General features: G+C 39.3%; 1 protein-coding gene, 1 long non-coding RNA gene and 1 other non-coding gene across 6 annotated transcripts in view; 1 reads left to right on the top strand and 2 right to left on the bottom strand.

Moving 5' to 3' along the window:
• Nucleotides 1–419: 419 nt before the first annotated feature.
• LOC134758328 (uncharacterized) lies at nucleotides 420–16,780 on the bottom strand. Its single transcript, XR_010133391.1, has 2 exons — nucleotides 16,559–16,780; nucleotides 420–2,007 (listed from the first exon to the last, which is right to left on the bottom strand). It is a non-coding gene; the product is annotated as an uncharacterized lncRNA (long non-coding RNA).
• Nucleotides 11,893–12,017, bottom strand: LOC115934466 (small nucleolar RNA SNORA3/SNORA45 family). Its single transcript, XR_004070259.1, has one exon. It is a non-coding gene; the product is annotated as a small nucleolar RNA SNORA3/SNORA45 family (small nucleolar RNA).
• ANKRD17 (ankyrin repeat domain 17) overlaps nucleotides 13,084–23,482 on the top strand; it is a 187,773-nt gene continuing 177,374 nt past the window's right edge. For all 4 annotated transcript variants that reach the window (XM_031009951.3, XM_031009950.3, XM_055385086.2 and 1 more), the window contains exon 1: nucleotides 13,084–17,685. In XM_031009951.3, the coding sequence (XP_030865811.1) occupies nucleotides 17,293–17,685 (393 nt within the window). In that variant the 5' untranslated portion in view covers nucleotides 13,084–17,292. The remainder of the gene's footprint in view (nucleotides 17,686–23,482) is intronic.

Genomic DNA, 23,482 nt, shown 5'->3' with positions numbered 1-23,482 from the left:
CTTAAAAGCAAAATTTCCTAGAACCAGTGATAAAGAAACAGTGATTAAATCAACCAAAGGAAAAAGATACATGATATAAAGAGGGCCAAAGGTAAAGATGAGAGATTTGTTATCAGAAGCAATGCAAACTAGAAGACAGTAAAGCAATATCCTGAAAGTACTGAAAGAAAAAAAAAAACTTATCAATCTAGAATTTTTTACCCAGTGGAAATATCTTTCAGAAACAAAGATGAAATAAGGATATTTTCAGATATTAAAAGAAGCTGAAATAATTCATCACAAGCAGACCAGCACTGTAAGAAATAGTAAAGGAAAATTTGGTATTTTTTTCTTTTGCTTTTCCTTCAAGCAAAAGGAAAATAATACCAAATGAAAACCTAAATAAAAGAATGGAGAGCATCAGAAATGGTAACAACATGGACAAATATAAATACATTTTTTATTATTTAAATGTCTTTAAAAGATAACTGACTCTTGAAAGAAACAACAAATATAATGATAATGTACTATGGCAGGGGTCCCCAACACCCAGGCTGCAGATCAGTACTGGAGGTGAGTGGTGGGCGATCGAGCATTACTGCCTGAACTCTGCCTCCTGTCAGATCAGGAGCGGCAGGCATCAGATTCTCATAGGAGCACAAATGGTATTGTGAATTGCACATGCAAGGGATCCAGGTTGTGCACTCCTTATGAGAATCTAATGCTTGATGATCTGAGATGGAACAGTTTCATCTCAAAACCATCCACCCCACAATGGTCTGTGGAAAAACTGCCTTCCACAAAACTGGTCCCTGATGCCAAAAAGGTTGGGGGCCACTGTACTATGTGGTTTATAAAATATATAGAAGTAAAATGTAAGGCAAAATAGTACAAAGGTCAGGAGGGGAAAATAGAATTGTACTATTTTAAGGTTCTTGCAGTATATGTTAAGTAATGTAATACCACTTGAAGGTAGAACATAACAAATATGTATAATATAAACCCTAAATCAATAACTTAAACGTTATGTCCTATTACTGTGAATTATAAAGAATTATAGCTAATAAAACTTTATATATCGTTATTGTGAATTAAAAAGAATTATAACTAGTAAGCCAACAAGGGTGATAAAATGGAATAAATATTACACAGTTTTTCTAAAAGAAGGCAAAAAAGGGAAGGGGGAAGAAGAAAAGATGGAACAAACAATACAAATAGAACCAAAATTATCAATAATTAAATTAGATGTAAATAGTCTAAACTCTCTCATTTAAAAACCAGAGATTATTAAGATTGGATAAGAATGCAAGATTCAACCATGCTTAACATACAGCTTAAAAATTAAGGGAAGAAAAAAAATATACCATCCTAATACTAATCAAAAGAAAGCAGACAAAATAGATTTCAGAGCAAATAATATTACCAGAGATAAGGAACATAAAATGGACAAATTATTTGAAAGATACAAACTACCAAAACTCATTCAAGAACAAATAGATAACATAAATAACTCTACATCTATTAAAGAAATTGAATTTGTACTTACAAACCTTCCCACAAAGAAAACACTGGGTCCATATGGCTTCATTGGTAAATTCTATCAAACATTTAAGCAGAAAATAACACCAATTCTACAAAAACTCTTCCAGAAAATTGATAAGGGAATATTTTCTAATTCATTCTGTGAGGGCAGCATTACTTGATACCAAAACCAGACAATGACATTACAAGAAAAGACAACTACAGACCAGTATGTGTCATAAAAATACATGTAAAAATTCTTAGCAAACTTTGGGAGGCCGAGGCGGGCAGATCACGAGGTCAGGAGATTGAGACCATCCTGGTGAACACGGTGAAACCCCGTCTCTACTAAAAATACAAAAAGATTAGCCCAGCGTGGTGGCAGGCGCCTGTAGTCCCAGCTACTCGGGAGGCTGAGGCAGGAGAACGGCGTGAACCTGGGAGGCGGAGCTTGCAGTGTGCCGAGATCGCGCCACTGCACTCCACAGCCTGGGACAGAGCCAGACCCTGGATAAAAAAAAAAAAAAAATTGTCAGCAAAATTTTAGCAGAGCTAATACAATAATGTACAAAAAGGATAATACATCATGACCAAGTGGGGTTTATCTCAAAAATACAAGGTTGGTTTGATATTCAAAAGTTAATCAGTGTAACTCATTGTAATAACAAGAAAGAAAAATCCTATGATTATCTCAACAAATACAGAAACAGTATTTGAAAATACAAAATACATGCCTGACAAAAACTGTCAGAAAACAGAGAACAGAAGAGAACTTCCTTATATTGATAAACAGTATATGTGAAAAATCTACAGTTAACATCACACTTATGATCAGGAACAAGGAAAGGATATTGATCTTACCACTTCTAATCAGCATTGTACTAGTGGTTCTAGCCAGTGAAGTCATGCAAGAAAAATAAAATCTCCATTTGGAAAATAAGAAGTATAACTCCCTTCATTCACAGACGGCATGATTTCTGTGAAGAAAATCCTATGGAGTGCATAAATAAGTTACTAGAACTAATACAGGAGTTTAGTAAGGTTCCAAGATACCAGATCGATATATAAAATTAATTATATTTCTGTATATAGTAGAGGATCATTTCATATGTTTATTTTCCAGCCATATAGCTTACTTAGCAAATTGTCTATTCAAATATTTTGCCCACTTTTAAAAAGGTAAACATGTATCTATCACGTGACCCAGCAATCATATGAAAGCATGCCTGGTCGCAATCTTTTTTTTTTTTTTTTTGAGACAGAATCTCGCTCTGTCGCCCAGGCTGGAGTGCAGTGGCGCGATCTCGGCTCACTGCAAGATCTGCCTCCTGGGTTCACGCCATTCTCCTGCCTCAGCCTCTCGAGTAGCTGAGACTACAGGCGCCCGCCACCGCGCCCGGCTAATTTTTTTTTTGTATTTTCAGTACGGACGGGGTTTCACCGTGGTCTCGATCTCCTGACCTCGCGATCCGCCCGCCTCGGCCTCCCAAAGTGCTGGGATTACAGGCGTGAGCCACGTCGCCCGGCTGCATGCCTGGTCACAATCTAATCTCGGGATGAATATGTGACCATACATGGCAAAGAGACTTTGCAGATATGATTAAGACAAGACTCTTGAGATGGGAAAGTTATGCTGCATTATGCAGGCAGACCCAATGTCATCACAAGGGGCTTTAAAAGATGGAAGAGGAAGGCGGAAGAGTCAGAGACAAAGTTATGATGGAAGCAGAGATTGCAGTGATGCCCTGTAAGATGGAGGCAGATGCCATCAGCCAAGGAATGCTGGTAACATCTAGGATCCAGAAAAAGTAAAAAGAATCAGCCCTGGAGTCTAGATAAGGAGTGCAATCCTGTCAACACCTTGATTTAAGCCAGTGGAATCCATTTCAGACTTCTGACCTCCAGAACTGTAAGATTATAAATTTGTGTTGTTTCAAGCCACTATCATGCAATTTATTGCAACAGCAACAGGAAATAAATACTGTTGACTTCTGAGAAGATTCTTTTGTGGAGCTTCTATTTTTACTTGGATAAATTTATATTCAGTACCAGAATGTAAAAAAAAGCCTATTATTATTCATTATCAAATTTATATAAATTTCATAAAAGGCCAGGCGTGGTAGCTCACACTTGTAATCTCAGCATTTTGGGAGGCCAAGGCAGGCGGATCACTTGAGGCCAGGAGTTTGAGACCAGCTTGGCCAACGTGGTGAAAACCCATCTCTACTAAAAATATAAAAATTTACTGGATGTGGTAGTGCACGCCTGTAATGCCAGCTACTCAGGAGGCTGAGGCACAAGAATCGCTTCAGCCTGGGAGGGGGAGGTTGCAGTGAGCTGAGACCGTGCCACTGCACTCCAGCCTGGGTGACACAGCAAGACTCTGTCTCAAATACATACATATATACACACATACATTTGATATAACATTTAAGGAATCATAAAACAGAGATAACTTAATGAGCTTTGTCTTATAAAAATATTTGTCAAAGATACTCTAAGTGGAGGCAAAAAAGACAATAACTGAAAACATTTGAGCTGAAATATTTAAATATTTAATAAGATAAAATCAGAATTGGGAATATACTCCATTTGGTATAATTTGCTCTGAGTTTACCAGATACCTATATTAACCTGTAGAGAGAGTATGTTCCAAAATTAAAACACTGAGGTAACTGAGAAGAGTCAATTGAGGGCATCAGCAATTTTAAATTCATTAGCTGTAAAATGAAATGTGGAAGTTCAGAGATACTTTTATTAAAAATTATAATCATATAAAATATATTCTTCAGAAGTAAAATATACCTGTAACATGACACGAGACAGATACCGTTAAGACAATGATTAAAATACATGAATATGTACAGAATTATTATGGTTGTAACTTTTTAATGTATTGATAATCAGTATTAAGCAGTTTGTTTTCAATTTTCTCTAGTGTACCCAGATTTATTTTTGAAAATATTTTAATTAATTAATTAATTTTTGAGACAGAGTCTTGTTCTGTCATCCAGGCTGGAATGCAGTGGTGTGATCTAGGCTCACTGCAACCTCCGCCTCCCAGGTTCAAGTGATTTTCCTGCCTCAGCCTCCCAAGCAGCTGGGAATACAGGTGTGCACCATGACACCCGGCTAATTTTTGTATTTTTGGTAGAGATTGGGTTCCACCATGTTAGCCAGGCCGGTCTCAACTTCTGGCCTCAAGTGATCCACCCGCATTGGCCTCCCAAATTGCTGGGATTACAGGCATGTGCTGCTGTGCCCACCCTTGAAAATATTTTTTAAACAGAACTATCTTATAGATTCACCAATATAATAAAACCAATTTGTCAACTCATACATATTATTAAACATTATGTATATTTGATTGTTTGATTCTTCATTTTATTCTTAAAGGTATCTCCATTTGGACAATAAATCATGTAGTCAATTATATAGTCACCCTGGGCATTAGGTCTAATAGTAATAGGTACATACACTGCACCTACATTGTTCTTGGACCTATGTATTCTGTTTACTAGGAGAAATGGACTCTGATTCCTGTAGGCCAGTACTTCCCAACCTGCAACTGGCATCGTAACTGAGTTCTTTAATAGACCATTCCACCATCATATAAAGCCATTGCTTTACAGTTTAGTAATCATGAGTTTACAAATTATTTAAAACTGGTGATCACATGGTTGTTAGCCTTTTGCCTTAGTTCACTTACAGTAAACTGAGTTAGTTCTTTGGTAAGATGTAATGTTTTGTGCCTGCTGCTAAATAAGGCATTCCATCAATTTATAATTATATTGCTACAGGAAGTATGGCAGGAAAGAAAGAAAAATATAGCTCCACAATAATGATCCATTCTATGAGAACAAACTAGTGCCATCTTTGTGATGGAAGAAGTCTAATGTAATCTGCCTGCCACCAGGTGGCTGACTAGTCCCCTTGGTGTTTGATGTTGCATCAAATGTTCAGCATCGGTTTCTGCCGCTGGATGACTGGACTTTCAGCTATAGCAGTAGACAGATCAACCTTGCAGAAGATAAAGCCTACGTTGTTCTGAGATCATATATAACTTTCATCTCTACCATCATGGTATTCTGTCCAGGAAACCATCGACTAAGCACTGGCTAGCTGGAGAAAGCGGCTAACTGGTAGTTGCATAAGAGGTCATATTGTCTACCTTATTAATGATAAGCCTCCTTTGCAGAGGTAGCCTTCTTTTTTTTTCTCATAGCGCTTACATGAGATACAAGCATCTTCACACTCTATTATTTCAGGAGGTCCACTTACATATCACTTCCCCAAATTTACTTATCCTCCAATATTTCAGACTTGTTCTTCCCAAGTTCTTGTTTATCTAGCCATAGCCAAACCATTAACTGCCCACAAAGAGTTACAGGGCTTTGTTCTTATATGAAAATTGGAAAATGAGATATAGTGATCAAGTTTTTCTCCTTGGAAAGACTTCCTTTCTGCATATATTTCAGGGCCACCCTTTTCTTAGCATTATCAGTTATACTTTTTAAAACTTTTTTTAGTGGTTGCCCTAGAGTTTGCAATTTGTATCTACAACTAATCCAAGTCTACTTTCGAAGAACACTATAATGCTTCATGAGCAGTGGAGGTACCTTACAATAACAAAATATTTCTAATTCCTCCCTCCTGTCCCTTGTATTAATGGTATTGCTGCCATTAATTTTGCATTTACATAAGCATATATCATAAGCATATATATACATAACTATATATACATATATATATAAACATACAGTAGTCCCCCCTTATCTGCACTTTTGCTTTTCCTGGTTTCAGTTACCCAAAGTCAACTGTGGTCTGAAAATATTAAATGGAAAATTCCAGAAATAAATAATTTGTAAGTTTTAAATTGCACATCATTCCCAATAGTGAGATAAAAAACTACTGTCCCACTATATCCTGCCTGGAACATGAATCATCTCTTTGCCAGCCCCTCCACACTGTCTAAGCTACTCGCCCCAGATCGACTATGGCAGTATTGTAGTGTTTATGTTCAAGTAACCCTTATTTTACTTAATAATGGCTTCAAGGCACAAGAGTAGTGATGCTGGCATATTGTTACCATTTTTCTATTTTATTATTAGTTATTGTTAATTTCTTACTGTGCCTAATTAATAAAATAAACTTTATCATAGGTATGTATGTGTAGGGAAAGAGAAAAACATAGTATATATAGGGGTCAGTACTATCTTCTGTTTCAGGCATCCCCTGGGGGTCTTGGAATACATCTCCTGTGGATGAGGAGGGGACTACTCTACATAATCAAATACGTTGTTTCTATTATCATTCTGAGTAAAATGTTACTTATTAAATTAAGAATAAGAAAAATAAAAGTTTTGTTTTCCCTTTACTCACTCCTTCTCTGATGTGCTTCCTTTCCTTATATAGATGAGTTTTTGACCTGTACTATTTTCCTTCTTTCTGAAGAATTTCTCTCAACATTTTTTGCAAGGCAGGTCTGTTGGCAACAATGTCCCTCAATTTTTGTCATTCTCAAAGTCTTTGTTTCTCCTTGACCTTTGGAGGATAACTCTGCAAAGTAAAGAACTATTGGCTGGTGTTTTTTTCTCTCAACACTTTGAATATTTCACTCGTCTCTTACTTTCATGGTTTCTGAGGAGATGTCAGATGTAATTCTTATCTTTGCTCCTTTACAGATAAGGTGATTTTTCCTCTGGCTTTTTATCAGAATATTTTTCTTTTCTTTTTGTATCTTTTTATTTGTTTCCATATATATTCTGCTTATATATTTTTATTTTTGATTTTCTGAAATTTGAATATTTCCATAGGTGTGTATATATGTATTTTTTGGCATTTATCCTGCTTGCTGTTCTCTGAGCTTTTTGCATCTGTGGTTTGGTGTCTGACATTAATTTGGGGGAAATTCTGTCATTATTGCCTCAAATATTTCTTCTGTTCCATCAAGGATTTCTTCTCCTTCTGATATCCCTACTATGTGCATCTACACCTTTTGTAGTTGTCCCACAGTTCTTAAATATTCTGTTCTGCCTTCTCTTCCCCCCGAGCCACACCCTCTGGTCTTTTTTCTCCAAGCTTTTCTTTTCTTTTTTTTTTTGGAGACGGAGTCTCCACTCTGTTGCCCAGGCTGGAGTGCAATGGCCCAATCTTGGTTCACTGCAACCTTCGCCTCCCGGGTTCAAGCAATTCTCCTGCCTCAGCCTCACTCCTAAGTAGCTGGGATTATAGGAGTATGCAATCATGCCCAGCTAATTTTTGTATTTTTCATAGAGACGGGGTTTCACCATGTTGGCCAGGCTCTCTCGAACTCCTGACCTCAGGTGATCTGCCGGCCTCGGCCTCCCAAAGTGCTGGGATTATAGGCGTGAGCCACCGCACCTGGCTTCTTCATGCTTTTCTGTTTGGGAAGTTTCTATTGTCATATCCTTAAGCTCAGAGATTCTTTCCTCAACCAAGTCCAAGTGTACTAGTAAGCCCATCAAAAAGCATTCTTCATTTATGTTACAAGGTTTTTGATATCTAGCATTTAATTTTTTTTTTTAGAATTTCCATCTCTCTGCTTACATTATCCATTTGTTCCTGCATGTTGTCTACTTTTCTGTAAAGCCTTTATCATATAAAAATAGTTCTGTTTATTTTTAATTCCTGGTTTAATAATCACAATATTCTTACCATATTTGACTCTGGTTATGATGCTTATTCTCTTCAAACTGAAAATCACTTTTTTTTCGCCTTTACAAATATGTCTTGTAATTTTTTTGTTGAAAGGTGACTACAATGTGTTGAGTAAAAGGAACTACAGTAAATAAGCCTTAAGTAATGTGGTGGTAAGGTGTCAGGGAGTGGAAGCATTCTGTAGTCCTATGATTAGGTCTCAGTCTTTTGGTAAGCCTATAACCCTGCACGGTAAACTTCAGCAGTTTTTTTTCAGTTGTTTCTCTCTCTTATGATGGACAGAATTGCTAAAGGGGACTACAGTGGTATATTTCCCTTCCCCACATGGAAGGCTAGAGCCAACTGGAGCTGGATATTTTCCTTCTCCCAAGTCAGTTAGGCTTTGATAAAATCCCACTGGGTTAGGCTCTAGTAAAAAAGTTTCTCCTTGCCCAACCAAAAAAAAAGAAAAAAAGTTTCTGCTGCAGCCAGAGTTTGTTAAGAACAGAATGCTCTGCTGTATTTCAAAATGGTTGCTTTCCCATCCCCCAGCCAGAAGCATGAGGGGATTTTTCTCATAGTCACTGTTAGTTCACTTTATGAGTATGCTATACTAGTCCTACTGGAAGTATAGTTCACAAAGGTATGAGGGCTCCTCTATGACTGGGTTTCCGTGGAGTTTTTGACTCTCAGGCTTGCCCACAGTGAGCCTTCAGCATTTCATCAATTACAGTTCAGGTTTTCCTACCCCAGCACTGGTTCCCAGAGGTTTCTGCTCTGGTTATGATTTCCTGTATCTTCCTATCTGTCTCTCCAATTTTGAGGGCAGCAGTTTTCCCTGTGTCCTCATTTCTGATTAATTTAAGAAGAGTTGTTGATTTTTGTTTGTTCGGCTTTTTACTTGTTATTAGGATGCAGTGGCAAGTTCTAAGCCCCTTATATGAGACTAGAAGCTCTGCCTGCTTTCAAAATTCATTGCTGTGTAAAAATATCAGTTTGCTTATGCTTTATTTTCTGGATTAAGTTACATGATATAAAACGTGCACATCTGAGGATCTGAGAAGATCTCTAGGTGAATTCCTGTATTTCAAAGGACTATTATACTACTTATTCCTTGCACAAAAGATATTCAGAGTTAAGCAGTTTGTAAGCTATACCCAGTGCCCTAAATAGTACTGTAGGTGCTGTATAAATACCGTAGATATTTAATAAACATTTGTGGAATAATCTATAAATGAATGAATGAAAGATTTCCCTGGAACTCCTTGGATTCTTTCCAGTTTCACCAGATCACTCCCTAGTTTTCTAATAAACTCGATTTGTCCTGAGAAAGATAGAGGAAAGGAATTGTTCTAACTTTTAACATTGTTATTAGTTGTTAATATACTAACTTGGTCTGAATATGAACCTTGAAAATGTTTCTCCTGATTTTCAATTTGAAAGTACAAAATTCAGAAACTTGCAAATCTCTGTGTAAGGAGTGTTCTATGCAATAACCACTCTAAGTCTTCCAAACAGTGACAAAAATTGCTAAACTGACAAACATAAAACAAAACAGGAAACTAAAATGCGGGTAGCTTATTTGTTTAGTAACAAGAGTTAAGTGCATTATTTTGTTGTAGATTATCTTTTGCATACTTTTATTTTCAGGCTGTCTTTCTCTGTTATCCAGGAATCTCTAGGTTTCCCCATTCCCTTGTTCCCTTCTTTACCCAACCTAGGAGTACATGCAGAAAAACAATACTAATTTTAATTTCAAACTAAACGAATTTTAAGAGGTGAGATATATATTTGGGCAAATTTAACATGAGGGACATATTACCCAAATAACATTTAGTTGACTTTAAATGGATTTATTTAGGTAGCAGCTCTGTTCTACTAATGTGCCCAGTAGTTAATTACTATTTGTGCTAGACTGCCATCCCCAGCCTTCAGCTTAACTATTTTTTACTGGGCTCTGGTTCCAGAGCAGTGGACTAAGAAAATTATTAATGCTAGAGAAGGGTAGTAAGAGGGTGAAGGGGATTTCGAAATCATGTCATATAAGGAGTGATTAAAAAGAGAAGGATGTTTCCCTAAGGAAAAGAAGACTAGGGTAGATTCTTTATCAACATTTATCTCAAAACCCTTAGCATGGTCCACAGGCCCTGAATCATCTGTCTTCCACTTACTTCTCCAGACTCATCTTGCAAACATTCTCACTTTCGGTGTTTCAGCTCTTTTGGCACAGTTTGATACCTCCTTTTTTAGGCCTTTTGCATATACATTCCTTTGGCTAGGAAGATTCTTCTCTGCTTTTTGGCCTATTTCCTACTATAGATCTCTGTTCACATATTACTTCCTCAGGGAAGCCCCAAAACAAAACAAAAGTTTCTAGCTCAGGTTTCCCTTGCAGCAGTTATTTCATTTGTGTGTCTCTCATGCTAGACCATAAGCTTCAAGATAGAAAGAACCGTGTTTGTTTTGCTAACCATTTTCTCACGTAACCCAGTGCCTGGTATGTAGCAGGTAGGCAACAAATACTAAGTGAATGAACATCCATGCTTATTCTGGCTAAATTGCTGTTTTCAACTCAAATGTCAAAAATTTCTTAAAAGCCCACACAGAAACAGTAGCAACAACAAAAAAAGATAGGTGACATGAGTGAATAAGGACTGGGCATAATAGGAATTTATGGAAACTGTAGAGAATTGAAGACAGCATGCATTGTATAAAGGCATTCAAAAGTCAAACAACTTTGAAATGCTGTGATGACAAAGTATATAGCATGTTCATATATCACATTTGGATATAGGCTGCCAGTTTGCAACACCTGTCTTAAGTAAATTGATATATTAATTATATATAATATTGTAGAGGGCATTTAATTCCATGAGAAAATGCTCACATATACTAAGTTTAAAAAAAAAAAAAGCATGCTCCGGGATATCTTACTGGTGGATTGAAAAATAAAAATAAATAAAAAATTTTAAAAAGCATGCTAAATACAACAGTGGCATTCTCATTTAAAAATACACAGAGAAAACAACTGTGTAAAGGTTTGTACTAAAATGTCAACAGTGGATATCTCTAGATGATAGAATTACATGTTCTGGTATGTGTGCTTTTTTGTATTTTCTTAGTATTTTACAATGAACATGTAGTGGTTTTGTACTCAGAAATAAATTGTTTTTACAAGGTAGAGAAGTAACTCAGGTGTCAATGTGGAGGATAAAATAGAGTATAATAGGATCAGAGGCAGGGAGATTGACTATTGCAATAATGTGGGTGAAAACTCATGAAAGCCTAATTAAGGCAGTGGCTGGGAGGACAGTGGTTATCAATGTTACCTGGTCCTCTCCGCTTAAACATATGCTTCAATTTCTACTTGATTATAATTGCTTATGTTGGGCAAACTTTCAGGTGGAAAGCAGAGCACAAGCCACTGGCTCGCTGTTTTGTCTATTTTTTTTATTTTTTAGCATTTGTTGGCATTTAGTGAACCTCTTTCCCTATGGCTTCAAGCCACCAGGACAAAGGTCCTCCCCACCACCGTCTTAATCTTTTTCCAAGCTCTTCTGCTACATAATTTGGCCTTCATGATGACAGACTGCTTTAGGAGATTTTCCTTCCCTAGCACTTTGTAGTAGCTCTAGAAGAACAGAGAAAATAACTTACACTGTGGCAGGTACCAGCTCCTTGATTGGAATGAGGAAAGATGCCTGCCAACCTACTTTCTAAAACCAAGGTACAGTATGTTTCTGCCCGGACACTTAAGGGGACACTGGTTGCCCCCATCAGTGAATAAAGACCAGCAGATGCTGAGGACTCCAGCACATTGGAGAAGAGCCGTGTCAGGATGTGACTCTAGTCTTAGAGAGCTCCCTTTTTTTGAATTCCCAAGTCTTCCTGGCAGTATCTATCCCTTACCTCTTGGAATTTCAATCGAGTAGAAACCCAGGAAATATTTCTCAATTCATGGGATATCTTCCCCTTCTGCAGTATCATTGAGACTGCCTCTGTTTCCCTGTAATGATTTCATTCTTAGGCAGGTTCACTTGACATGATGACCAAAGGCCAGATGTAGCTTGTGGTTTTTTTTTTGCTTATTCCAGAAGCAGGTGTCTTTTTCTTGATAGTGCTAGCCCAAATGATAAGACTATCTCTGATTAACTTCAGTTTTGTTAATCTGCCCATTCCTGAACTAATCACTATGGCTGAATGATAGGATACTTTGGCTAGCCTGATTTGTGGGCCTACTCCTGTGGTATAAAAATTAGAATTAGGTAATGAACGATTGCATCTGGAGAAAGAGGGACAGGTCTTTATTAGGGCACGCTCTGAAATCTCAGTGGCCTAACACAAAAGAATGCGTTATGAGCTGTAGCACAAGTGTCCCTAATTGGCAAGCAAGTATCCTCCAAGTGAAGAGTCAGGAAACTCTAGCACAAGTGTCTCTAATTGGGAAGCAAGTATCCTCCAAGTGAAGATTCAGGAAACCAGGAGTCCTATCTTGTCGCTTTGCCATCTTTAACACATAGTTTCCAGTGCAAATTTGCTCATCTGCCTCAAGTTGATGGGGAGTGGGATATATTGGATTGCTCATGTGATGTTTCCATAGGCCAGAGCTGGAATAGGAGTGCATCACTTCTCACATTCCACTGGTTAGAACCTAATCAGCACACCTAACCCATATACCTAATTGCAAGAGAGGCATGGAAATATAGCTGTGTGGCCAGAAGAAGCATTTAGCATTTGCAAGAATCTACTATTCTGATCACTAAACATGTATTTTACCTGTCTTTCCACACACAGAACATACCCCGTCCCAAAGGAGACAATCTAAAGTTTTAACCAGTTACTGGAACAGGCTCAAAGTCTAGGATTTTCAGAAAATGTGCAGTTCTCTTCATTAGGTACAGATGTGACCTAAGAACTAAAAAGACAAATTATCTTTATTGTCACCCCCATCCCTGCAAACCCAATATACAGTGGTAACTCAGGGACAGATAACTATAATACATTCTCTCATTCAGAAAAAAATGTGATACTGAGCAATACTATTCATGTATAATAATGATGAAATACTGCATAAACATTTTGCGGCCCATCTCCTTGAAACTGAAGAAAGTTCTGATGAAACTCCAATTCTAGTCTTCAGGAGAAACTCCCTGTCCAGTCTTTAGTACAGCTCCTTATACGAGCTTCTGAAATGTTCTTTTTTTGTCCATCATTCTCCACGGCCACATCCTATGTGGGTACTCGGGAGCTGTTAAGGTTTTATGCTCTATTTTTCTACTTATGCAAGCTTGGGGTTGGACAGTTACCCTCTGTTTTAACACCCGAACAATGATATTTGAGCCAGATTTAGTATGATTAATAAAATTCCTCTAAAAATGTAGTCTTCTGATTGATTTGCTTCTGGTAACTACACCCAAAGTTCTTTCTTACATAATTATCAAGCCTAATTTACTGCTTTGCTGCTTTGCTCCTATGCCAGTTCCTTTAGACCTTTATCGTAGCTATCTTGAAGCCATCTAAAATAATGACTTTGAATGGAAAGACCAAACCCTTTTCCTGATCTTTGTTGCAGGACTTAATCTCAAGGGTAACTATACTCAAGACCTCTTCTAGTTTTTTTTTTTTTATTAGAAGTCTTATAAAAGTCAACTTTTCCAACCCTTCCTGAGAAATATTCCTGTACACTCTCACTTCTGTGAAGTATTTCCTGAGTTTCTCTCTTTAGTAAAACCTTACTAAAAGTAAAATATAAAATTCAACACAGTATTACTTTTGCTCTTTTCAATCATTTCCTCTGGAGCTAATCTAAACAGATATGTGATCTGATTTTGAATTATTTCAGGTAACAGTTTTACTAATTACTTTGCCACTGCAAACATGGGCCTCCTTTTTCTAGCCTCCAAATCACATTCTCTACCACCTGCTGCATCATAAATAAGCTGATGTAACATATTTTAGGTTATTGTCTTAGCAGTACTCCACTTCTTGTACCAATTTCTGGACTAGCTATGGTCATTCTAGCTCCTATACATATAAATTCTCAAATCTCAATTTTTTCTCTTACAATAAGTGCAAAAAGGGGTGTTTCTAATTGGGGTGGCTCTCTTCCAAGTACTGTTTCAGCCACTCATTCTTCTTCTCTTTTCTGGCTTTGGCATCTCCAATACATAGTTTTGAAGGTCACCATGCTCAAAGGCATCAAGTTGACGAAGAAAGAGTAAGGGAGAATAGGAGGACTTCATTAACCCTAAAAATGAGCACATCATTTCCATTCATATTTAATTGGCTAGAAGTTAATCACGGCCAGGCTCGGGGGCTCACGCCTGTAATCCCAGCACTTTGGAAGCCGAGGTGGGGGAATCACCTGAGGTCGGGAGTTCGAGACCAGCCTGACCAACATGGAGAAACCGTGTCTCCACTAAAAATACAAAATTAGCCACGTGTGATGGCACATGCCTGTAATCCCAGCTACTTGGGAGGCTGAGGCAGGAGAATCGCTTGAACACGGGAGGCGGAGGTTGCGGTGAGCTGAGATTGTGCCATTGCATTCCAGCCTGAGCAACAAGAGCTAAACTCTGTCTCAAAAAAAGAAGTTCATCACATGACTATAACCAACTACAAGGAAAGCCGTGAAATTTAGTTTAGCTGTGTGTCCAGGAAGAAGAAATAAGTTTCATGGGCTAGTCAGTCCCTGCCAGAGGTTCTAACGGGGGGGGAAAAAAAAGTTAGATAAAAATAAAAGAAAGTGACTTTACAGGCCTTGTCCATTTTAATAGTTTTGAACCTTATCCTACTAGTGAAATAGGATCATCATTTCACTATTAAAGAGCAAAAAACTCATTTTCTTCCAAACAATGAGATTACTTTAAAGAGAGCATTTTTGGTAGCACGATGGACACAGAGACTAGACTGCAGAGGGCTGACAAGTCAATTTCAGAAAACAAAAAAGACACTGAATGTAGACACTTTTTTTTTTTTGAGATGGAGTCTCGCTCTGTCGCCCAAGCTAGAGTGCAGTAGCAGGATCTCAGCTCACTGCAAACTCCGCCTCCCAGGTTCAAGCGATTCTCCTGCTTCAGCCTCCTGAGTATAGAATACTTTCTAAAGAAAGAAAGTTTGCTTGTGAAGGAAATAATTGAAAGCTACAGAAGAATTAGCTAAGGAACCAGAATTTGTAGAAGGTTGACAACAGAAAAGATAATAAATGCATGAGAAAGAGGGGTATTGGAACTAGAATATGTATGAAGAGTTAATCTCACATATGAACAGGGAGTCTCTCATTCGTTGATACTGGAGAAAAGGCAATCTCAGGAAATTTCTAGCATTTGGTAAATTTTCTAAGTTAAAAGTCATATAATGAAATGGGCTGGGATTTAAAGATTGCGAAAAGTATTCAAGTGGAAAGGGAGAAAAAGATGCTGAAGAATATACAAAGTAGGAGGGAGGGATGCAGCTGAAATTATAAAATCTAAATCAGTAGTGGTGAGATACACAATGCAGTGCTCTGTTCTGCACTGGAACTCAGCAACGACTGTAGGAGAGGAATAGGCAGATGGTTACCACTCCGTATATATATTTACTATAGCACTTATTACACTGTAAAGCCCCTGGAAACAAGAGACTTTGATTCCACAAATTATGCACACAGTAGGCACATGATGAATTTTTGTTTGAATGAATTGATTTAGTCATTGCCAATTCTGCCATGGTACTCTGTAGAGTACTGGCAACTGCCCACATTTCATATGCTATGCCAATGCTAAAAAGAAAAAAAATGCTAAAAAAAAAAAAATCCAGGCATATTCAGCTAAACTTAGCAGTCTTAAAATGGCAACTATGTCAGCTGAGACATACTTTTAATCTTGTGCCAGTACATCTGTCTTTGATGTTTGCTTCATTTTCCGTATGCCACTATACTCCTACTAGACCAGAAAGGGATAATTCTGAGTTCAATGGGCTCCACTATCATTTCAAAAGTCCTGAAACTTCTTCAGACACCTAAAAATGAACCCACAACCCCCATCACAGCATTCCTTCCGAGAGAAGTATACAGACAACAATCATTATTTATGCTTGCTTCCAAGCTGAATCGAAGAGGGCCGGAAGAGCTAAATCAGGGTCATTCAGTGAATCGTCTACAAAGTCTGCACAGACCCACGCATCCTTCCCGTGTCTTCCTCCCCTTGGAAACTTGAGGTGTAAGTAATGATCTTAGACATCTCCTAATCGGCTGCCTTCATATTACACACGTGTAAACTCAGGTAGAGGATGTCTATGAGCCGAGCTTAAACTCAGGTAAAGAAGGCTCTTTTCCCAACACGACGCCATCTCTCATGATCCAAAGCTCTATCTCTCGATTTGGCGGTGGAAAAAAATGACCAGGAATAAAACTACGTACAGCAGTCCAGAACGAGGCCCCACCTCCCGGATCTGGCGGACCGGCCTCCCGTCAGCAAAGTGTCTGGACCGCGCTTCCGCACCTCACACTGCCCGGGGCCGGCTTCTCTCCAGCCTCCCCGTACTCCCCACACGAAGAAGCACTGCGCGCCCGCGGGGCCCCAGACCCGGCCCTTGAAATCTCACTTTCGCCTTTCGGCCACCCGCGCGCCACGGCTCAGGCGACGGCTGATGGCGTCACTGCACTTCCGCCTGCGGCTGCGTTCTAATCACAAGCCAGGAAGGAAGAAGGGAGAGCTGCAGGGCTGTGTGTGCGGGAAATAGCGAGGAAAGAGAAGAAATCCGGGAGCTCGCGGGCGCTCTGGTTGCAATCGCGCCCCCCTCATCTGTCCCCGCCGTTCCCCTTCGGAAGCTGCCCCAGGCACACTTCCCCGGCTTCTTTCCAGTCTCCTCTCCTCTGGTTCTCCCGACACCCGGTCTCCCTCTTACGCCTCACCCTCCTTCCCTTGCTCCCTCCCTCTCCCTCCCTCCCTCCCATCGTCAGGCTCCCCGCCCTTAGTATCGCGAGACGAGGTGAGAGCTGGCGGAGCGGCGGCGGCGGCGGCAGTAGAGGTGACCGAGGCGGTGGCGGCGGAGGCGGCACCGATTGCTGTGTCGGCCCCAGTGCGGCCGAAGTCGCGGTAGAGCGTAGCCCCACGCCCCTCCCCCGTCCGCGCCCTCCCTCTTTCCCTGGGGATGGAGAAGGCGACGGTTCCGGTGGCGGCGGCGACGGCTGCAGAAGGAGAAGGGAGCCCCCCGGCGGTGGCGGCTGTGGCGGGCCCCCCCGCGGCGGCGGAGGTCGGCGGCGGCGTTGGCGGCAGCAGCGGAGCTCGCTCGGCCTCGTCTCCTCGTGGGATGGTGCGAGTCTGCGACCTGCTCCTGAAGAAGAAGCCGCCGCAGCAGCAGCACCACAAGGCCAAGCGTAACCGGACTTGCCGACCCCCCAGCAGCAGCGAAAGCAGCAGCGACAGCGACAACAGCGGCGGCGGTGGAGGCGGCGGTGGAGGCGGAGGTGGCGGCGGCGGCACCAGCAGTAACAACAGCGAGGAAGAAGAGGACGACGACGACGAGGAAGAGGAGGTTTCTGAGGCAAGGGCCTGGTTTCAAAGGAAGGAGGGAGGAAGGGACTGTAAGGGATAGGGGCCGAAGGTGGGAGGGGACTTGGAGTGGGACAGATTCCAGTGGGTTGATCTCTTAGGGGCCAGGCTTTCGACTGCCCCCTTTCTTCCCTCGGCCTAAATCGTGAGGTGTGGGAATGTGGGGGAGGGTAGCTGACACGTGGGGGTGGGAGGACCACGGAGTTCACAGAGTTGGTGAACAGCCTGTTATCATGGGATGGCTCACTTGGTTAAGGATGGAGGGAATTGGTTAGATTCCCTGTTTGCACGCCGGGGGGTAGGGGGGTGGTCTGCCTGGGGCCAGTAGGGCCACCTTAGTCTGAGGCGGGATCGGGATCAAAGCGGGAGGAGTAAAATAATGGGTAAATGAGTCTCTTGGGGACCAACTAGGAGGTTGATCAACTTCTCCCAGTTGTGAGGTGGAGGGGAGCAGTTTGAGGGGGGACGTAAGGTTGTAATGGACTCAGAGCTGAGTGTTTGTGTATGTGAGGGACACGTGAGAAGCTGTACTTTTCCATACTGTTCTGCAGGGTTTTTCGTAACTATCCTGGCTGCTGAAGTAACTTCATTTCCTCGATCTCCCAGGGATTTTCGATGAACTGATGCTGTATTTGTATAAATTTATCAGTAACTTTAAATAATTACAAATGACCATATACATTTGTAAGTGGATGAAAAATATATTTGATCCTTACACGTACATACATACATGCCTTCGAATGTTTCCTTAGTGAGTTAGAATTAAGCTAGGACCTGTTGTCCCGTAATATGGGACAGCCAAAGAGTAGGCTTTGGAGCCAGGCCTGGTTGTGGTGAGTTGGAATAGGAAGGCCTCTCGGTTTGTCCTAGTGATCTGGTTTCATAATAACTTTATAATTTTTCCTGGGTCCACAGACAGGCGGCGTTGCAGGACCTTATTCCTCACAGAAGCCCTTACAACCCAAAGGCTCAGTAAAACATACCATACTGACAACCAGCTGAGAGTTAGCTTTACTAGTTATTAGCTCTTTTACCACTCTCTTGTCTCCTTCCTGAAATAGAATCTTGAAAAATCTTTATTTGGAGAGGGAAATCTTTATCAGCAGAGGGAAAACAGCTTTAAAGGCTGATTTTAAACTTATTTCTAAGAGGAGACTAAGTGATTCATCTAAAAGTACCACTTACTATTTATTCTCTTCCACAAACATGGAACTTATTTTGATGCAAGTCTGGTGTTCTGAAAATTGGAATTATTGAATCCTGGTCTCTGTTGAAATAGAGAAGTACCTTTTAAAGGATTTGACACATGTCTATTTGTAGAAGACCAGATTCTCTTTTATCTCAGACTGGATGAAGTTGTATAGGTAGAGATATTAAGTGTTGAAGTATGTATGACAAAAATATGCCAGTCCTTGTTTTTATTCCCTTTTAGCCTGTTGGATTCTGAGAATAGGTTTGTATTGATAGACTTATATTGGCCTACTTGGATGTTTAGGATAGTGTGTTGCTCTGGCGGCATTTGAAACAAGGAAGAGAAAGATGTGATGGGGTCCTTATCCCTAATAAAATTTGTTATGGTACTTAGAATCATTCAATTGTATGATTCTTCTCAAAGGTGAGAAACATTTTACAGATAATTCAGCCCTTTATTTTAAAAAGGAGGAAAACAAGGTTTAGAGGAAAGTGGTTGTGGTGGGTAGTAGCAAAAGTACAAATCAAAGTTTTCTAATGTCTCAGACCTGTACACTTTTTAATAATAATTTATTTCCTTTTATCACCCTCCTGATATCATTCAGAAAAATAGTTACTGAATAGCAAGGTAACACAATCATGCAGCTATAGGCAAAATACCATTACTTAAAATTTTAAATTCTCGTGAAACTATTAAGCTCTGGTTTAGAGCAAGGTTATGATAGTTGAATGCAGTACTTACTGGGATATTCTGCTGCAAACTTAACATACCTAGGTAGTTTTGTCCATTGGAATGCGGCCTAATAAGCAGAACTTTTAGTAATTCCTTAAATCGTGAAGAATGGCTGTAAGTTTGTAGGTATGTTTATTTTGTGGGTCAGGTTTGTTTTCCTTTTGTAATATAGGAATGGTTATGTTGACTTTCACCAACTATGGTAGTATTTCTATGTTTTTAACATACCTTATCCTGTCTTTTACATGGTGTTAAACAATGGGTTTGTCATTTGTTATGAAGATGAGTCAGGAGAAATACGTGTAAGAAAGTGTGCCCATTGGCTGGGCGTGGTAGCTCACGCCTGTAATCTCAGCACTTTGGGAGACCGAGGCGGGCGGATCACCTGAGGTCAGGAGTTTGAGACCAGCCTGGCCAACATGGTGAAACCCCATCTCTACTAAAAATACAAAAAAATTAGCCGAGTGTGGTGGCAGATGCCTGTAATCTCAGCTGCTTGGGAGGCTGAGGCAGGAGAATTGCTTGAACCCAGGAGGTGGAGGTTGCAGTGAGCTGAGATTGCACCATTGCAGTCCAGCCTGGGCAACAAGAACGAGACTCTGTCTCAAAAAAAAAAAAGTGTACCCATTAAAAAAATCTATACAGATGAGGGATGAGCAGACAAAAAGGAGTACAGATTGTCTCTGCCCCATCTTCATCTTTTGATCAAAGTAAAGACAAATAAAACTGTAAGCTAAATGGGTGAGTTGTGTAATGTTTTTCTCTTAATTACCATTTTACTGACATGTCAGCAGAAGCCTAACTTTCTGGAGCTAGGAAGTCTTGTGGCTAAAATCACAGTATTGTCTTTTCTCTAATTCATTCTGTTATAGGCTACACAATAAAAAAAGTAGATAAAATGATCTTTAAAATTATCCTTCCAGTAAAAATCATCAAAAGATTAAAAAGGAATGTGAAAGGTTATGGTTTTGTGGTATTTAACCTGAAAGGATAACTTTAATTTAACAAAAATATATAGCTTTGCTATAAAGAAATGCTATCTGAATAATCTCTGTATCTGCCAAAAGAGGAAAAATGGAAGGAAACGAGAATCAATTCAAATAAGAGCTTCATTTAATTGTTGAACAATAAGAATATAATTTCTAGACATTGGAATAGGTTATTGAGAATAGGATTTTACTTTAAAGTATTTCAGAATAGGATAATCACGTCTTAGATAATTTGCATAACTTCGGGTATACTTGGAAACAAGACCAAGAGCTACTTGCCTCCCTCTCCCCCTCTATTTGACATAAAATCTTACATTTAAAATTGAAAATGCATAATTTTCTTGGTTTTCAGTGAGTGACTCACCAATATGGAAAATACAAATATATTTTCTAACATAAAAGCCATGATGCTCTTTCAAATTAGTGGACAAAATTAATTAAATTGCTTTTGACTATTACAAGAAAAAAATCTTATAATTTCAAGAGTTGATACTTTATTTCAGAAATAACATTGCATTCTATTGAATGCATTTTTGAATATGACTGAATGATCTTAGTATTTTTTCTTTCTTTTTTTTGTGGAGACGGAGTTTCGCTCTTCTTGCCCAGGCTGGAGTGCAACAGTCTGATCTCGGCTCACTGCAACTTCCACCTCCCGGGTTCAAATGATTCTCCTGCCTCAGCTTCCCGAGTAGCTGGAATTACAGGCATCCGCCACCAGGCCTGGCTAATTTTTGTATTTTTATTAGAGACAGGGTTTCACCATGTTGGCCAGGGTAGTCTTGAACTCCTGACCTCAGGTGATCCACTGGCCTCAGCCTCCCAGAGTGCTGAGATTACAGGTCTGAGCCACACTGCGCACTGCAATCTTAGTATTTTCTAAGGCAGAATTCAAAGGGGGAGAAACATTTTTGTTGAAGATGCTTAAAGTATAAATACAATAGGAGTTGATCAGAATTTCATCTGTTTTTGTAAGTAACCTGTGACTAAATCAAGAGATAAACCTAGTGAAGAAATTTTAGACAAAGGGAGCCTGTAAATAAATTAGTACTGACTTAGTATTGAGAGGATTTGCAAGGCCAGGGAGGATCTGTTTACAGACAGAAAAAGAGAGTTGAAAATGAGGGAGAAAGAAAAAATATTTCAGAATTAGGCTGTGTTCAGCTTCATTTGGAAATATTCTTGTTTGTTTTTTATTGGAAAAGTGCTATCTAAATTCCTTTTTTGTAATGCTTAGAATCCTAGATTAGCCCAGAGGAGCTTGCTTGTTTCATCTCTTAATTGATGTAGCAGTATTTGTAAACTAGATTTTAAGATCTTTGAAGCAGTAGTCTGTCTTAATTATAATTTATCTTGTCTTCTCTCCTGCTTAAGCACAGTACTAGAAAAAAACAAAACATTTTTAGTGAATAACTAGTACTTAGGGAGGATTCAGCATTCATTTAGGAAAAGAAGAGAAGGAATGGAAATTCTTCCCTTCTTGGATCCAGGGCTTCTGAATAGCTGAAGTTCAGATTTCAACATTTTCCAATTTCTTAATTCCTTTTCGTAGTGATGATGATCTTCTCTAAGTATTAAGGGGAGAGCCAGTTAAACTAATAGGAATTGATGAATGCCTGGTAAGTACCTTAAGCCTCCTAAAATTTTTAAAGAGTAAATAAAAATGAATATTTATTCAGTACCTACTGTTTGTGAAGGCTAGGTAAAGGTTAAAAGTATGGATTTTGGAGCTTGGATTTAAATCCTTGATCCATCATTTACTAGCATTGTGACCTTGGCCGAGTTTTTAAATCTCTACTGCAATTTCCTCATGTAAATGGTATAAATGGTAATGATAGTAGATTCTACTTTATAACATTGTTATGAGAGTTAAATGAGTTAATACAATTTTCTCGTGTTCTCATTTTATTCTTGCCATAACCCTGTGAAGTAGGTGCTGCTATATTTCTTTCATTATTCAATAAATGTTGGAGTTCCTACTATGCACTAGGTATTGTGCTATACTGGGTGAGCAATAGTGAACAAAACTTGTAAGGCACCTTGATTTAAAAATACACCAATGAATAAATATTATAAGTTTGGGGAGGTGTAAGAGTGAGCTTAAGTGGTTAAATGTACATCTTGAATAATGTGTGAGTTTCAAAGTATACAAATGTTGGCAGGGGGCATTCATTTTACAGGTAAACATACTGGCATAGAAGGATTTTAGGCAACCTCATCAGGGTCACATAGCTAATAAATGTCAGAATGGGATTGAAGCTGGGACTGTTAGATTCTACGCCTCCTCATTCATTCATTTATTCTCTCACTCATTCACATGCTCTGTTATGCTGTATGGTGTTGAGTACCATATTTCAGATATTGGCACATTCAGCTTGTATAAGGGAAGACGCTTTTTGGCAGTTGGATGGCCATTGAAGACAAGTTGGTCACCCCAAGTTTTCTTTCCAGTTCTTCTGAAAAACTCACTAAAGAAAAAGAAAGCAAGAAATACAGAAAAGTGTAGAAAAATAATCCATATTCCCACCACCTAGAATGAAGTTGTTAACAAGATGAAAACTTCATACTGAAAAACCACCCTTTCTAGAGGTGATTTACCACTTATTCCTTGCCTTTCAAAATATTTACTTTTCAAGGTAATGTCTCCTTATTAATTTGAAAAAAAAATGTTTCTTTTAAATATAGATTGTTAACTTGGGGTCTGGCTAGGCTGTGAATCCTCTGATATTAAACAAAAGATTTTGTTGAAGGTGCTTATAAGGCTTTATTTTTCTTCCTTTCTGCTCTAGCCCCATATGTGCAGGATTTTCATTAGATCCTCAAAGAGTTCTGTGACCCCCACCCTCTCCCTCCTACCTTGTTACTTTGAAACATTC

The sequence above is a fragment of the Gorilla gorilla genome, chromosome 3 (assembly GCF_029281585.2).
Source record: "Gorilla gorilla gorilla isolate KB3781 chromosome 3, NHGRI_mGorGor1-v2.1_pri, whole genome shotgun sequence".
Taxonomy (NCBI): domain Eukaryota; kingdom Metazoa; phylum Chordata; class Mammalia; order Primates; family Hominidae; genus Gorilla; species Gorilla gorilla.
The sequence above is the reverse complement of the archived record's forward strand: the minus strand, read 5'-3'. Positions and strand labels throughout refer to the sequence as shown.